Source organism: Malaclemys terrapin, chromosome 9 (assembly GCF_027887155.1).
Source record: "Malaclemys terrapin pileata isolate rMalTer1 chromosome 9, rMalTer1.hap1, whole genome shotgun sequence".
NCBI classification, from domain to species: Eukaryota; Metazoa; Chordata; order Testudines; family Emydidae; genus Malaclemys; species Malaclemys terrapin.
The window spans coordinates 43,158,433-43,176,105 of NC_071513.1; the positions used below are offsets into that span (position 1 = coordinate 43,158,433).

The 17,673-nt window shown below is 44.7% G+C and overlaps 1 protein-coding gene across 1 annotated transcript in view; it reads right to left on the reverse strand.

Annotated features, from left to right (window-relative positions):
* ARHGAP36 (Rho GTPase activating protein 36) overlaps positions 1–17,673 on the reverse strand; it is a 100,108-nt gene that overhangs the window by 65,147 nt on the left and 17,288 nt on the right. The window contains exon 2 of the mRNA XM_054039642.1: positions 12,282–12,438. Within this exon, the coding sequence (XP_053895617.1) occupies positions 12,282–12,396 (115 nt within the window). The 5' untranslated portion in view covers positions 12,397–12,438. The remainder of the gene's footprint in view (positions 1–12,281; positions 12,439–17,673) is intronic.

Below are 17,673 nucleotides of genomic sequence, written 5' to 3' on the forward strand. Positions count from 1 at the left end.
TAGATCGTCGGGCTCAACGGGTAGTGATCAATGGCTCCATGTCTAGTTGGCAGCCGGTTTCAAGTGGAGTGCCCCAAGGGTCGGTCCTGGGGCCGGTTTTGTTTAATATCTTTATTAATGATCTGGAGGATGGTGTGGACTGCACTCTCAGCAAGTTTGCAGATGACACTAAACTAGGAGGCGTGGTAGATACACTAGAGGGTAGGGATCGGATACAGAGGGACCTAGACAAATTAGAGGATTGGGCAGAAAAAAACCTGATGAGGTTCAACAAGGACAAGTGCAGAGTCCTGCACTTAGGACGGAAGAATCCCATGCACTGCTACAGACTAGGGACCGAATGGCTAGGTAGCAGTTCTGCTGAAAAGGACCTAGGGGTCACAGTGGACGAGAAGCTGGATATGAGTCAACAGTGTGCTCTTGTTGCCAAGAAGGCTAACGGCATTTTGGGCTGTATAAGTAGGGGCATTGCCAGCAGATCGAGGAACGTGATCGTTCCCCTTTATTCGACATTGGTGAGGCCTCATCTGGAATACTGTGTCCAGTTTTGGTCCCCACACTACAAGAAGGATGTGGAAAAATTGGAAAGAGTCCAGCGGAGGGCAACAAAAATGATTAGGGGTCTGGAGCACATGACTTATGAGGAGAGGCTGAGAGAACTGGGATTGTTTAGTCTCCAGAAGAGAAGAATGAGGGGGGATTTGATAGCAGCCTTCAACTACCTGAAGGGGGGTTCCAAAGAGGATGGAGCTCGGCTGTTCTCAGTGGTGGCAGATGACAGAACAAGGAGCAATGGTCTCAAGCTGCAGTGGGGGAGGTCCAGGTTGGATATCAGGAAAAACTATTTCACTAGGAGGGTGGTGAAACACTGGAATGCGTTACCTAGGGAGGTGGTGGAGTCTCCTTCCTTGGAGATTTTTAAGGCCCGGCTTGACAAAGCCCTGGCTGGGATGATTTAGCTGGGAATTGGTCCTGCTTTGAGCAGGGGGTTGGACTAGATGACCTCTTGAGGTCCCTTCCAACTCTGATATTCTATGATTCTATGATTTGCACTAGACTCTATGTTTGCACATGAAGAAGTGCTGCCTGTTCAGAGTCCTGGGGGGGGGAGGGGTATTTAGTTTTTCCCAGATTTCTCGGGCGGTGCTTGATTCTATGATGTGTGTTAGATTTTAAGAGGAATTCCTAGACATTTGAACCCAGCTCAAAGTGGGAGGGAAACAAGTAGAATGTTATTCATATTCCATTCACCACATCCCCTCCAACCCACCCTGCTCCTCCCTCTGGGGCCAGCCTCCTGGTTCTCCAAAGCTTCCATCTATCCTGCACCTCTTTGTGTCAATAATGGGGGAGTGACTGGGGCCCAGTTAAAGAAAAATCTCTGGTTTACTGTTACAACATGAACAGCCAGGTTTGGAGCTTTGCATCCAGTTACTGCTGGTGTGTCCCATTGTTAATCTTTTATTATGCACACAGCCAAAGGAGTGTCTGCAACTTCCCAAGTCAACACTCCCAGTGTAACACTTCCCCTTATTTTCTTCCTTTAGCTGTACAGAGTTGTTTAGAGGGGAAGTTTCTTGTTTTACTCTTTTGTAGACGATATGACAGATCAGGGCCAGATTTAGGGGCAGGCTACCCAGGTGACCACCTGGGGTGTCAGGATTGGGGGGTGCTGGGCTTGGGATGCTGTTTTTGTTGTTAGCGACAAGAGGGAAAATAGAATATTTGAAGTAAAATCTTCCAGGTGGAAGTATGTGGATTCATTTTTCATTAATCTCCAAGAATGTTCTGGACCTTTGTAGAATATTGTGGAACCTTCCAGACTTTCTGAGAGCTACATTTTCTTTGAATCTCCTAGCATGCCCTCGCAGGGATATAGCATGAATAAATACACATTTACAGATCCTAAGGGCGCAAATTTATTGTCTTATAGGACAGGGATAAATCATGAATGCAAATAGTGCCTCAAAGTCGTGAAATGGGCTACAAATGCAATAAAAAATAAGGTATACAAAGTTTAACAAATGGAAGGGGGCGCCAAAGACGCTCCTCGCCTGGGGCGCCATTTGGTCTACGGCCAACCCTGTGACAGATGGTTTTATTTTATTTATTTTGGAAAGAGAGAAGGTGGCTGCTAGGATGGTTTGGACCTGTTGTGTAGTCTGAGCAGCCTCTCAGATATAGCCAACACTTAGCAGCATCAGACTGTTTACAAGTGCTTCTTTACTTGCCTTTCTGCTCCCCAGCTGACATCAATGTCACATCAGGTGGAGCTGTGTTGGGGGTTAAGCCAGACTTTTGTTACATGGACAGCAGGAAGGGGGAGACCGGAGAGAAGGGGAATGAGGTGGGGAAGGAAACTGGCACATTAGGGAGGGGGTGAGAGCAGGAGCTGTAGGCGCACAGCCCAGGAGTTCAGCAGCCAGCCAAAGCCTGTGTGATCGTGATGTGATTGGACCAAAGGGAGAGACCCAATCTGATCAGGATGTCCTTCTGCAGTAGAGTGAGATGGTATATTCATGATAGTGAAGCTCACTCCGCTCCATTCCCCATTGATACCCATAGAGCAATGTCCAGAAGGGGGCAGTAATCTTACCCCATTAACAGTGACCAATCACAACACATTTAGGTGATTTTAGCTCTAAACATGGGAATTTCCCATTCTCTCCTTATCCTATGACCTGTGCTGGGCAGGGGGTCAGACTAGACAATCACAATGGTCCCCTTTGGCCTTGGAATCCATGAATCTAAAAATCTATGTTTAAAGTATGTTATTTAGTTGCAAAGTCAAGCACTCAATAATTAGAAATGCCAAAAGGTTGCCCATGCAGCCTTAATTCTCCCCACACCCCTTGTGCATATGCATAATAATGTTGTCTTTAATTACATGATCATACAGTATTTTTCCCACAGGACTCTGCCTTATTCAGTGTCCAGGAGGGACAGTGCTCAGGGAATTCAATATTTCTTTTGTTTCTCATCATTCAGTTTATGGCCCCTGCCTTATTTACTGCCACCATCCAAAACCCTTGGAGAATACAGAATTACCACGTTTCACACGAGCATTTCCATGGTGATCTCTCTGCAGCATCACAGAGCTTCAGCCACATTAATGTTTATTTTCCAAATGTCTCTGTGAGATGACCAAGTATTGTCTCGTTTTGCAGAAATGGGGCATGGAGGCTGAGAGATTAAATTTATAAATTTGCAAAAATCTCCATTAATTTTGGGAGTATTTGGCATTATCTAGAACTTTGCCTGTTTGAAGCCCTGTCCGTACATTAACTGATTAGACCTTACACCCCCCAAGTGAGGTAGGTGAGTGTATTAGGGTTGCTACCTTTCTAATTGCTGGTCACCAGACCCCCAAGGCCCTGCCCTGCCTCTTCTCCAAGGCCCCACCCCGGCTCCATCTCTTCCCCCCCAGGGCCCCATCCCTGCTCTGCCTCTTCCCCCAGGCCCTGCCCCTGGTCCACCTCTATCCTCAAGACTTTGCCCCCTTCTCTGCCTCTTCCCTATGTAAGGATAAGGTCTTTGTCTGAAACCATATTGAAAGGCCTAAATCCTAAAGCCTTCATCTGCAGCCAGATTAAAAGAGCAGCCAAGCAGCAGCCATTAGCTGAGAAGCAGGAAGTTACATTCTCACATTCCATTTAAATTACATTAAAACAATGTAATATTATGCTGTTAAGAAGGAGACCCCATTGTGATGGGTTGGATCACAGAAACCCCCTTGGGGCTGCCATCTGATGTGCCAAGACTACTTCGGCCCCTGCCTTCCTTGCCAGCTCGGGACCCCAGCACCCTGTCTTGTTGAGTCAGACATGCCAGTCTGCTCCAACACAGACCCAGAGTCTGAACCACGTGCCCCAAAGCTGCAGACTTAACTGAAAGCAGCTTAGGAAGTGTTCCTGTCTTTAACACTCAGATGCCCAGCTCCCAATGGGGTCCAAACCCCCAAAAAATCTGTTTTACCCTGTAGTAAGCTTATATACGGTAAACTTATAAATTGTTCTCCCTCTATAACACTGATAGAAAGATATGCACAGCTCTTTGCTCCCCCAGGTATTAATACATACTCTGGGTTAATTAATAAATAAAAAGTGATTTTATTAAATACAGAAAGTAGGATTTAAGTGGTTCCAAGTAATAGGATACAGAACAAAGTGAATTACTAAGTAAAATAAAATAAAACCCACAAGTCTATGCCTGATACAGTAAGAAAACTGAATACAGATAGTATCAGAGGGGTAGCCATGTTAGTCTGGATCTGTATTCAGTGGGTATCTGTCATGTCATACATCTGGGTATTCACCCATGAAAGCTTATGCTCCAATACGTCTGTCAGTCTATAAGGTGCCACAGGCCTCTTTGTCGCTGAATACAGATAAAATCTCCTTCCTCAGAGATATTTCAATAAGCTTCTATCACAGACTGGACATCTTCCTAGTCTGGGGACAACCCTTTCCCCTGGTACAGTTCTTGTTCCAGCTCAGGTGGGAGCTAGGGGATTTCTCATGATTGCCGCCCCCTTTATTCTGTTCTACCCACTTATATATCTTTTGCATAAGGCAGGAATCCTTTGTCCCTCTCTGGGTTCCCACCCCTTCTTCTCAATGGAAAAGCACCAGGTTAAAGATGGATTCCTGTTCAGGTGACATGATCACATGTCATTGTAAGACTTCATTGCACACATGTATACAAGAAGATTTACAAGTAAAACAGGGCCATCTATAGACAATTGTCCTGGTTAATGGGAGCCATCAAGATTCCAAACCACCATTAATGGCCCACACTTTGCATAATTACAATAGGCCCTCAGAGTTATATTTTATATTTCTAGTTTCAGATACAAGAATGATACATGTATACAAATAGGATGACCACATTTAGTAGATTATAAGCTTTGTAATGATACCTTACAAGAGACCTTTTGCATGAAGCATATTCCAGTTACATAATATTCATACTCATTAGCATATTTTCATATAGAGTGCAACATCACACCCGGCCTAATAGCACCCACTATTACCAGATAAAGAAACAGATTTTAAGATGGTGAAAGAAAATTTAGTCTGATAGCATTCTGTCTGTCAAGAAATCACTTATCAATAGTGAAGGTTGTGAAATCCTCATTTCTTTATTGTTTTGTCATGATGGTCCCCACTTCTCTATTGTTTACCTGTATGGTCTCTTTCTGGTTCTTTAATTGTTTCTGTCTGCTGTATAATTAATGTTGTTAGGTGTAAGTTAATTAGGGTAGTGGGATATAATTGGTCAGAGAATTGTTACAATATGTTAGGATTGGTTAGATAGATTTCAGTAAAATGACTGGTTAAGGTACAGCTAAAAAGGATTCAAATTTCACTATATAAACTGGGGTCCAAAAGGATGTTCTTTGGGAACCAACTCCAGGACACAGCCCCAAAGATCAGAGCTGCCGGACTTTAACACTCTGCCAAGGACACTGTGCAGAGACCGGAGTCCCCCAGATGGACCTGATTCTGACTGGCCATCAAGAAAAGTTCATCTGTCTTATTGGTAGTGATGAGCACTGTATGTGTAGCATGTGCAGTCTGTTTTATGGTGTTTGTTAATAAATAGAGGTTATGTAGTATATTACTGTGTAAGGCTCTTTCACTGGTACAAGGTCCTGCAAACCTGCAGAAGTAGTGTACACCTGGAGCCCTATGTATTGGGGAAAGGGTGTGGGTACTTAAATTGACCAGGTTAGTTACACCCTGAGCCCTACAAATTGGGTACGGGTGGCCCTAAGCCCTACGGATTGGGTAAGGGTAGGTGCTTTTTGCCTGGAGCCCTACGAATTGGGAAAAGGTGGGGGTGCCTAAATTCATCTGACGAAGTGTGGATTCACCCACGAAAGCTTATGCTCCAATACATCTGTTAGTCTTAAAGGTGCCACAGGACCCTCTGTTACTTTTTACAAATCCAGACTAACACAGCTATCCCTCTCATAAATTAACCAGGTTACACCTGGAGCCCTATGGACTGGGAAAAGGTGGAGTGCCCTAATGTGTGCAGGTAACAAATTTGGTGGAGACTGCGGGCAGCCTAAATTCTTTTGTTCTGAACTGATAGAGCAGAGATGGGCAAACTACGGCCTGTGGGCCACATCTGACCCACAGGACAATCCTGCCCGGCCCTTGGGTTCCTGGCCAGGGAAGCTAGCCCCCAGGCCCTTCTCTGCTGTTCCCCCTCCCCCACAGCCTCAGCTCATCGTGCCGCCAGTGCTCTGGGCAGCGGAGCTGTGAACTCCTGCCAGGCAGCGCGGCGGTGTGGCTGGCTCCGGCTGGGCGGTACAGCTGCCAGTCCTGGGTGCTCTGAGTGGCATGGTAAGGGGGTGAGGGGGGGTTGGATAAGAGGCAGGGGGTCCTGGGGGGCAGTCAGGGGACAGGGAGCAGGGGGTGGGTTGAATAGGCGTGGGAGTCCCAGGGAGCCTGTCAGGGGGCGGGGCAGCCTGGGGACAGGGAGAAGGGGGGGTTGGATAGGGGTGGGGTCCTGGGGGGCGTGGTTAGGGGTGGGGGGGTCCCAGGAGGGGGCCATCAGGGGACAAGGAGCAGGGGGGGTTGGATGGGTCCGGGGTTCTGAGGAGGGAATTCAGGGGGTGGGAAGTGGGAGGGAGTGGATAGGGGGCAGGCTGTTTGGGGAGGCACAGCCTTCCCTACCTGGCTCTCCATACAGTTTTGGAATCCTGATGTGGCCCTCAGGCCAAAAAGTTTGCTCACCCCTGTGATATAGTCTAACACAGTAAATAACAGCAGAGTACCTGTGCCTTCGGTCAGAAAGGTTCGCTATCTATCTGGCAGAATGACCACCCCAGAAAAACAAGAGAAAAAGGAGATGAAGAAAAGGGACCAGGAGGTGTGGAGGCTAGTTGAGGAGCCCACCCTCCTTGTTAAATGGGTAGTGGAACAAAGCCTGTGCGCATGGGAAAGGACGGTTCAGCGAGGAAAGCAGGATCGGTCCCAGACAAGCAGGCAGATAAAGAGATTGGAAAACAGGTTGGGAGCCCTGAGGGGCATAGTGGCAGGAGTAAGGAAAGGAGTAAGTACAGGCCTGGGGATTTCAGATCCCTGGGACAATACTTGAAATGGTGAAATCTGAGCTAATGAAGGTGTCATTTTGGGAGATAAGCAAGTGATTTAAGGAAAGAGAGTGAGAAGTTAACTCTGCAGAGACTGGAGGGAATTAAGCAGTGGAATGTTGTGAAAATGTTAAAAAGGAAAAGTATTATAGGAAAAGAATTCTTGGTTTCTTTGCAGCCATTCTGAAGGAAAAATGGGCCCTTTTCCAAAGGAATGTTTGTAAATAAGCCGGGCAAAGAGACAATCTGATTTAAATCATTTGACTATAAACAATTTAGTTAAATGCGCTAAAAGAACATAAGGGGTTTCTGTTGGAACTTAACTGCCCCCAAATGTATACAAATGTAATCTATGTACAGCTGTGTAAAAATTAAAGCAGTGTAAGGGATGTTAAGCAGAAGAGTATGTATGTATCTCTCTCTCTCTCTCTCTCTCTCTCTCTGTGTGTGTGTGTGTGTGTGTGTGTGTGTGTGTATATATTGTGTAAATATGAGAGGTTTTAAGGATCTAAATCAACACTCCTGGTTTGTAGGTTTAAGATGAATTGGTTTTGTTTTGTTTTAAATAATGCTATTAAAATCCACTTGAATCTTTCATTCAAAGTAGCAAAACTGACAGACACTTTTTGCCAGACACAGGTAACTAGTGTTGTTTGGCTTTGGTATTTAGCATTTAATCCTTATGGTACCTCCATGCTTTATCAAGTTCAATATCTTTTTAAAGACCAAAGTCGTGGCTGCAGCAGGGCAGTCAAACCCAGGAGAATGGGAAGAGATTCTGGATTTGTAACAAAATAGCAGATAAGACCTGTAGTAAAAAAATAAGAAATTAAGAAAAAAAAAAAAAAAAAAAGACAGTGCCCCTCTGGAGCAACAGTAGGGCTGAGGTGCACAAAAAAAAAAAAAAAAAGCAACATTAGGAACACTGAGCCTTAAGGTGGCTTTGAGCAGGGGCGGCTCTATGTATTTTGCCGCCCCAAGCATGGCAGTGGAGCAGGCTTCGGCGGCATGCCTGCGCGCGGTCTGCCGGTCCCGCACCTTTGGCATACCCGCCGCCAAATTGCCGCCGAAGCCGCGGGACCAGCAGATCTCCCGCAGGCATGCCGCCGAAGGCAGCCTGACTGCCGCCCTCATGGCAACCAGCAGGCCGCTCCCCTGTGGCTTGCCACCCCAGGCACACGCTTGGTGCACTGGTGCCCGGAGCCGCCCTTGGTTCTGAGTAATCAGACTGTCACTTTGATAAGGGTACATGAAAACTCTGTAAGCACAAAAGAAACAGTTACACCATATATAAAAATTGATATGGCTAATGTTATAATAGTTAAACTATGGAAGGAATGTGCATTTTCCCCAGGACATGGGCAGTGTATATTGTAGAAGGGGTAAAAGAAATGCAAACAAAACATACCACTTAATTAAAATCCTATTCGGGCTCCAAAGGGAGCCACAATAGGTTGTGTTTTCTTTTTCAGATCTCTGTGTGTTTTGAAAGCAGGAGTTGAAAGTGGAAAGAAATCAAAACTCTGATGGAAGTTGATTATGTCCCCTTTAAGACAGAGTCTCTGAGTTCTGCTGATGGCTTTGGATCCAAAAGCAAGCCAGAAAGTGTCTGTGTTGTTGCAAATTACCTAACTGAAAGAGGAAGGAGAGAACTGCCCATAAATGGCAGCACAAAGGAGCTGCAGATAAAGGACATACCTGGTCAGCAAACAAACTACCTGAAACCAAAAGGCTCAAATTATGACCCTCCAGAGAAAGATGAAAAAAGAAGCCAACCCTAAGAATAAGAGGGACAGGTTACCCTAAGTAGAAAAATAAATACTTTTTTGTGTGTATGCACAGTGCTGAAATCTAAAGACAGGTTCAAAAGGGGTTTGCTTATATGCATGACACCCCTACCTTTTAATTCACCAAAACCCCAAGGATATAATTAAATTAAAAAGCCTATGCAAAAATTTCAAAAAAACATTTAACACACTGGCCTCAAAAACAAATTGTCTAAATAAAAAGGCATGGTATAACAAGATACCTTTAATAGATTTAATGCTAATGTTTTTGATAATATTAAACATTGGGATAAATTTAATGTTAATAAGTACCCCTGTAACAATGTATAGTGTGTATGATTTTTGGAAAAAACCTTTAAGGTCATAGGGTAATGCTTCTCAGCTATTACCTGTAAATAAACTTAAAGCTTAGCACAGTAGAAAAAACATTAGAAACCTGGTCTGCTGTATGAAAAGGGAAACTGGGGTACACCACCTCATGAATTGAATAACTGAACAGTGGGATAATTCACCCTTAAAGGGCATTAAACCTGGCCTGCCTATAGAACAAAAACACAAGCAAGTATGGGGGTAATTCCTCTGTTTTGCCTGCAATCAGCAAGGGTATTTGTAAAAGAAAGGGATATTTTAAGCAATAATCTGCTACCCCAAAAGAGGTAGAAACATGTTCTTTTTGACTTTCAAAAAATCAGGAAAAGCTGGTACCAGCTGAAGAGCAACCCTGAATACCATGGATCTACTGTTGCGATGAAAATTGTGTTTTGTGTTTTATGTTTTATGTTTGTTTTGTGGTGTTTGTCTTGTTGCTAGCATTGTTGTGTATTGTGTTACAAAAAGAGAGGACACTGCATTAGACAAAAAAGGATTAATAAGCATTTTAACTGTATTTACAAAAAAACAATGTTGCAAAAGGGCGGAGGTCAAGGAATGCCAGTTTGTTAACAGGGAAACATCTTTAGGTGGTAAACGCACATTTAAAGGCAAAATATGCATGAAACACAGGGTTTATCTGTTGGTGGAAATAAAAGGATGCACATAAAAAATTTTGAAGCACAAAGTGAAATTACCAAGGGAAAAAAAGGGCATGTAAAAACATTGATTGCTTGGGGAAAAAAATCAGTAATAATTGGCAAGTATTAATCAACTTCCAGCACGCAAGCCCAGGTGAACGCACCTGGGTGTGGTATAAAATTGAATATAAGGAAAGGAAGGGCATTGCAACACCTTCCCTGATTACTATAAGGGGCAGTACATAAAGGCACAGTGAAGGTATAGCTGCCCTAATACTATCTCAATGTAAACTACTAAAGGTTATTGGATTTGCCTGGCAGCCAGGAGGGGTGGGTAGCCTAAAAAAAAGGCTCCCAAGAAGTGTATTAAACTGCTTTGGGTAAAACTGGATTAGGAGTTGAAGTACTGGATGCTACTAACATAGAGGTAATGGCAAACAAATGAAGTTATGTTACAGCTAATATACAAGAATTGGAAAAGCCCATCAGTGCATCCTTGTCAAAATTAGAAATGGAGCAACAATTATTTTCTAAAATACTGCCAGTATGGCAACAGCAAGGGAAAAAGAATCTGTTACTTTTAGCAGGGACTATGGATACAATACAAGAAAATGTATCCTTAGCATTAGCCTGTTCACAGGCCCAGGAAATAAGTCAGCAGTTAGTTATTCAAATAATTCAGGAAGGTATGCAAGGAAATTTGCCTTTGGAAATCAAAAAGTTGTTGTGGGAAAATGTTACAGAAGGGGAGAAGCAATTAATGGCATGGTAAAAATTGGTAAATTTTACCCTAAATAAAGTTCAAACGGTTCTACAAGCACATGTAGTAACTGTATACCCCAGTCTAACTATTAATATATATCCAGTGGTACCTGTAAAAATCCAATTAACAAAAAATTTGGTTATTTATTCCACTAATCATCATTCCTGGTTTTTTTTGTGCTCACAGAGTTTTCATGTACCCTTATCAAATTGACAGTCTGATTACTCAGAACCACCTTAAGGCTCAGTGTTCCTAATGTTGCTTTTTGTGTGTGTGTGTGCACCTCACCCCTGCTCTCCTGCCACAAGAACGAGGGGATGCCATGAATGAAAGGCAGCAGATGCCAAATTGATACAAAGAAATATTTTTCACACAATGCAGAAATAGCATATGGGACTCACTGCCACAAGATACCATTGAGACCAGGATCTTAGTAGGGTTCTGAGGAGGAGTGGCTATTTAATGGCTAAGAACAGCAGGGTTTGTAATAGAAAGGATGAAATAAATAACCAAATGCTTTGGAAGGGCTTTAAGCCCTCCTGCTTCAGCGCATAGACCAAACTCTAATTGATGAGGTGAAGAAGAAACTTTCCCAGCGACCAGGCTATTCCACAGCTGCCACCATAGAATTTGTTGAACCTTGCTCTGCAGCAGCTTTCACTGGCCACTGTCAGAGGCAGGATACTTGAGTAGCTGGAGCCCTGGTCTGGTCTCATTTAGTCTGGCGGCTCCTATTTATGCCAAGATGCAGAGAAACTGTCTCTGTGGATCTGCTATATTTATCTATCAAATCGTATTAGTGACATTTCCTAGTTGTGTATTTCAATAAGTCTAACTAAGCATCAATCTCCTAGAACCAAGACTGTGCTGAACTCCAGGATTCTCCAAAGCAGAGCAGAGAGAATCTGTCCCAACCAACATGGATTAATTTGTTCCCATTTGAAGAATCTGCCAGAAGTGTTTACATCTGTGTGGGATCATGTCATAGGCAGAGAACAGGCAAGGTCATGTTCCCATGCTCCAAAGGAAGTGCAAGTCCTATTAGCAGGGCTCATGCAGTGAGGATGGCTGTGACCCAAAGCAGTAACAATTGGGTTCAAAACCAAGAAACAATTGTGCAGAGATGTCCAAAATGTCAACCAATATATTATCATTATTATTAAAAACAGCAGCAGTAATAGATAATGACAATGACTAGAATTATGTAGTGCAGGGGTTCTCAACCTTTTTCTTTCTGAGGCCACACCAACATGCTATAAAAACTCCACGGCCCACCTGTGCCACAACAATTGTTTTTCTGCATATAAAAGCCAGGGCACACGTTAGTGGGTAGCAAGCAGGGAAATTGCTCAGTGCCCCATGCCACGGGGGACTCACAAAGCTAAATTGCTTAGGCTTTGGCTTCAGCCCTGGATGGCGGAGCTTGGAGCCCCGGGCTTCAGCCCCATGTGGTGGGGCTTCCGCTTTCTGCCCTAGGCCCCAGTAAGTCTAATGCCAGCCCTTCTTGATGGACCCCCTGAAACAGGCTCGTGGCCCCCCAGGGGGCCCCAGAGCCCTGGTTGAGAACCACTGATGGAGTCCATTGCCCTTAGATAAGGCATGTCTCCTCTCTTTACCTTTAGAAAGGCTGATACCACTGATCATGTTCTTTTTTTGCAGCTGGTAAAAGGCGATTTCTTGCAGACAGGCTCTCTCCAGCTCTGACAGGCTATGCAGGGGCACAGGCTGCATTCTGACTCTCTGTCCCAATATAGAAGCTTTGGTAAAATTCCCCTGAAATATAAATGAGAAAACAGGGAAGGTGGGAAATCAAAACTGTTTTGCTTGGGAGAGGAGTGGGAAATGTCTGACAACTGTATAGAAACTTTCAACCCCAACTACCCCCAATTACACCAAAAAATACATTAATGATGTTCAGATTGCAAAGAGAAGCTGATGTTCTGCAGCCAGCCTTAACTCTGGCTTCTGGGGCACATGTATCACTACAGTACAAGCCCAGATCTCTGGGTCCAGCCAAGGTGTGCATTCCTGATCCTGAGTGCAGCAGAGGGCCAGTTTAGTTCTCTTCTATATATGTTTTTATACCACAGACTGAGCACCTTCCAGCAGTCCATTAAGCCATGTGACTAGTCATCTCTCACATGTTGGTTGTTCTCTCATCCTCTTCCCAAAGGAAGAAGCATATGCAGTGGACTGTCTTCTTTTTGGCAGTGTGTTGTTTTATTATTAATTGCCATTATTATTTTTTATTATAGCAAAGAAACAGGTCTGCTGTAGTTAAGGTCAAAACCAACTTTCTGTTCTAAATGCTCTAAAATCTGTACAGTTATCTAATTGCCTTGAAATTTGGGATGCCTCACAGAGGTGCAAGTTAAGGGCAGTGATCCAAATTTGGGGGCGTTTAACCAAGGGGTTCCTGAAATACAGCACCCAGGGAAAATCTTTTTTTTTTTTAAAGGTGACAGATTCTGGTAACCTTTTTTGCTCACAGATAGTGAGCAAACCAGGGCTCAGATCTTCACACCAAGGTCTCCATTGCCCACCAGAGTGCCTGGCAACCATCAGCCCCTTTAAGGAAATCAGATTAAAAGAGTTTGCTTCTCCATTTAGATACTTGGGAAGGCTTATTTGCCTATTCGCATGCCTAACAGATTACACTGAGCACGTGCACAGAGAGAGGCTAACCATCTGGAAAACTACTTCTAAGTAACAGGAGCTATATTCGGCTCATTGAATCTGAGCACTGCACTGTAAGTTCAAATCCAGTTTGGGCAGAATTCTGAAGTAAAAGAGTAAGCATATTGCTCCAATCTGCCTCCACCAAAGTTTTTTTTTAATTATTATTTTGAGGAAGTGTAATCTGAATACAGCAGAATATTCAGAAAATGTTTAAACTGTTTTGAAAACAAACTACATAAGCACATGATCCCTGGACGGGGAAGGTGATCAGGGATGCAAGAATAGGTGGGAATAGGGGAAGAAGGGTTTGGGTCTGGCTCTCATTCATGGGTGCAATCCAGACTAACGAGGGATTGTGTCACCACCTGCCCTGAAACCTGGGGTGCCTCACAGTGCTTTGCTGCTGTAGCTCCCAACCTGGGCCACTCACAAACAGCTTGCTAGCTCACAGGTCATATCCTGAGTGTCTGTGAATAGCCACAGTCCTGGTCCAGCAACTCTGACCCCAGCAGCCTGTCAGCAATACACCAGTCACACTCTGGCTTCCACCAGCCTTGGTTACCACTTGCAGGGTGACCCCAATGCACTCCCAGTCCTGAATTCCCCCCCAAAACATGTGTCCTGCATTGTCCAGCCCTCACCTGGAGAGTTTAGATATTTTAGGTCCGTTGCCCCTGCAAGGGAAGTATATACAACAGTCTGCTACTTTAAATGGAGTTACCCAAACAATTCACAATGCTGGATTAGTTTCAATTAAGGAATAAAACAAGGTTATTGAACTACAAAGACATAGATTTTAAGTGAGTACAAGGCATTAAAGTCAGAAACAGTTACAAAAGAAATAAATATAAATGCTTTCTAGTAACTAAATTTAACAAATTAGACTTGGTTCAAAGTAAAATTCTTACCACATATTTCCAGCAAGATAGCTGACCAAATTCTTAAATCAGCATCTGCCCCCAAAGGGCTGTTTCCTTTGTCTTCTCAGGTGAAAGAGTGAGCGAGAGAGAGAGAGAATCCCAAGGGTAATTTGTCCCTCAATTTTATAGTCCAGTCCTGCATTGAAATGCATTTTCCTGAGGTTTACCACTACATAAAGTTCCTTCCTATGGTATCTGCTGGTTAAAGAGGTTCCATGCTGCTGTTTGCTAAAATACACCTCAATATTTTCCTGCCCCCTTCCTTGCCAAAGAATGTCCACTGGACAGGTAATTGCCAATGAAGTTTGCTGACACCTGGCTAGAGATTACAATGGTGTGTAGGGTGTGAATACATGGGTGCATTTGGTCACAGTCTGCAATGAGGGAGGGGGTATTATGAGGAGGTGAATAATGGGAATGTGTGTAGGGGTGGGAAGAGGGGTTGGGGGCTCGGGGAAGGGGAGAAGATGGGAGGGGCTGGTGAATTTGAGGTAGCAGAGGAAGTTGGAGGTTTAGGAGTGGGGGCCTTATCAGCCCTGAATTCACCCCTTACATGTGTGTGCTGGGCTCAGGGGGAGTCCTATCCTTCTGTAGGGGTCTGAGCCATCCTCCACCCATTGTGTGCTCTGGGATCTTGGGAACCCTGCTTCTCTTGTCTCAGGCCCTCTCCCTGCCCCTCCATGTGAGCTGGGATCTGGGGTGCAGGGAATGAAGGTAACAAATTTAAACATCTGAAATCCAGAAAAGGAAGGATGGAAGGAAGGCCTAACATAGTGAATGCTAATGGGAAGGGGGTAGGTTTAACAGATAAAATAAAAAAAGAACAAGTTAAAAATCACTTAGAAAAGTTAGATGCCTGCAAGTCACCAGGGCCTGATGAAATGCATCCTAGAATACTCAAGGAGCTAATAGCGGAGGTATCTGAGCCTCTAGCTATTATCTTTGGAAAATCATGGGAGACAGGAGAGATTCCAGAAGACTGGAAAAGGGCAAACATAGTGCCCATCTATAAAAAGGGAAATAAAAACAACCCAGGAAACTACAGACCAGTTAGTTTAACTTCTATGCCAGGGAAGATAATGGAGATATTTAAGAGTAGGTTAGATAAATATCTATCAGGGATGGTCTAGACAGTATTTGGTCCTGCCATGCGGGCAGGGGACTGGACTCGATGACCTCTCGAGGTCCCTTCCAGTCCTAGAATCTATAAATCCTAGAATCTATGAAAAAAACATTTCAAAGCACAGTCAATATCCCCATTCCACTGTAACTAAACCACAGGATGGGGGAGCAGCACTTCTCTGTGCCTCAGTTTCCCATCTGTAAAATGGGATGTACAGCTCCTTGAGATCTACTGGTGAAAAGCACCATATAAAAAGTAGGTCTTTTGATTATTACCTAGCCACAGTAGCATATCAACTGCAAACCTAGGTGAGAACTGCAACTGTCTAAGGCTTTGTTTATGCTAGCACTTCTGTCGACAAAACTTTTGTCAGTCAGGGGTGTGAAAAAACACCCCTTAGCAACATAAGTTTCACCGACAGAAGCACCAGTGTGGACAGCGCTATGTCGGCGGGAGAGCATCTTTTGTCAGCATAGCTACTGCTACTCATTAGAAGCGGTTTAATTACGCCGACCGGCAAGCTCTCTCCCGTTGGCATAGAGCAGCTACACAGGAGAACTTACGGTGGCGCAGATGCAGCAGTACAGCTGTGCTGCTGTAAGGTCTGTGGTGTAGACAAAACCTAGATGACCATAAACAGACAAACATTTCTCTTTCTGTTTAAAAAAAAAAAAAAAACCTAGGAAATTAAATTGCAAAAAAGCTTAGTTAATGCAGAGTTAAGTTTGCCTGGCAATAGCTCAGCCTTTGCAGTCAGCATAATTTCAATAGAGAATTGTGTAGGTTGTGTCAGTAGCAGGGCAGTGGGGTCTTCTTGCCCTGGGAATTGTCAGTAATGGGGTGGACATGAGAGCAGCCTGTAAATATAACAATGGATAGGGGAAAAGGGGATGTATTGGTTTAAGTGGTATCCTGTGTGCAAATGTGAAGAGGCTATAAAAAGGAATGAAGTGGTTGTTAACACTGTGGTGTTCTGTTGGGTATTAGGCTCAGTGTTTAAACACTGGGCAAGTGTATGTAGTGCCTGTGAGCTTTACTGCCCAGGTGACATTTACTCTTAGCGTACAGAGTTCTGCTGTGCCACAAAGAGAATTCATTTCCTAATGCCACCTCAGGGTTGTGTTAACTCAGTAGTTCTCAACCAGGGGTACAGGTACCCCTGGGAGTTCACAGGGGGTACATTAACCGTCTCTAGGGAGTACATCAACTCATCTAGATATTTGCCTAGTTTTACAGCAAGCTGCATAAAAAGCACTACCGAAGTCAGTACAAACTAAAATTTCATACAGATAAAGACTTATTTATACTGCTCTATATACTATACCAGGGTGAGCAAACTTTTTGGCCCGAGGGCCACATCAGAGAATAGAAACTGTATGGTGGGCCATGAATGCTCACAAAATTGGGGTTGGGGTGTGGGAGGGGGTGAGGGCTCTGGGGTGGGACTGGGGATGAGGAGTTTGGGGTGTAAGGACCGAGAGGGCTGGGACCGAGAGGTTCGGAGGGTGGGAGGGGAATCAGGGCTGGGGCAGGGGTGCAGGAAAGGGTGCAGGTTCCAGCTGGGGGTGTGGGCTCTGGGGTGAGGCAGGGGATGAGAGGTTTGGGGCGCAGGAGGGTGCTCTGGGCTGGAATTGAGGGGTTTGGAGAGTGGGAGGGGGATCAGGGCTGGGGCAGGGGATTGGGGCGTGGGGAGAGGCTCAGGGGTGCAGGCTCTGAGCGGCTGTGTGGTACGGCCCCAACCCTGCACCCCAGCCGGAGCGCCGGAGTGGGGCCCAGCCGTGTGGTGTGGCCCCCGACCCAGTGCCCTGGCCGGAGTGGGCCTCCCCCCAACCCAGGGCTGGAGCAATGGAGTGGGGCCAAATGGCTCATGGGCCACATCCAGCCTGTGGGCCGTAGTTTGCCCCTCCCCCACACTATACACTGAAATGTAAGTATAATATTTATATTCCTATTGATTTATTTTATAATTATACAGTAAAAATGAGAAGGTAAGCAGTTTTTCAGTAACAGTGTGCAGTGACACTTTTGTATTTTTATGTCTGGTTTTGTAAGCAAGTGAGGTAAAACTTGGGGGCACATAAGACAAATCAGACTCCTGAAAGGGGTACAGTAGTCTGGAAAGGTTGAGGACCACTGCTCTAACTTAAGACAGCTTGCAATAGCCTCCTACAGGCTGAGAAACAGCTTGCAACTGCCTGAGTGACTTGCATTCCTCCCTCCCTCAACATGTCCCCTACATAGTGGGGTAGAGAAGGAAATGGCTCATCCTAGAGATGTGCAATCTTA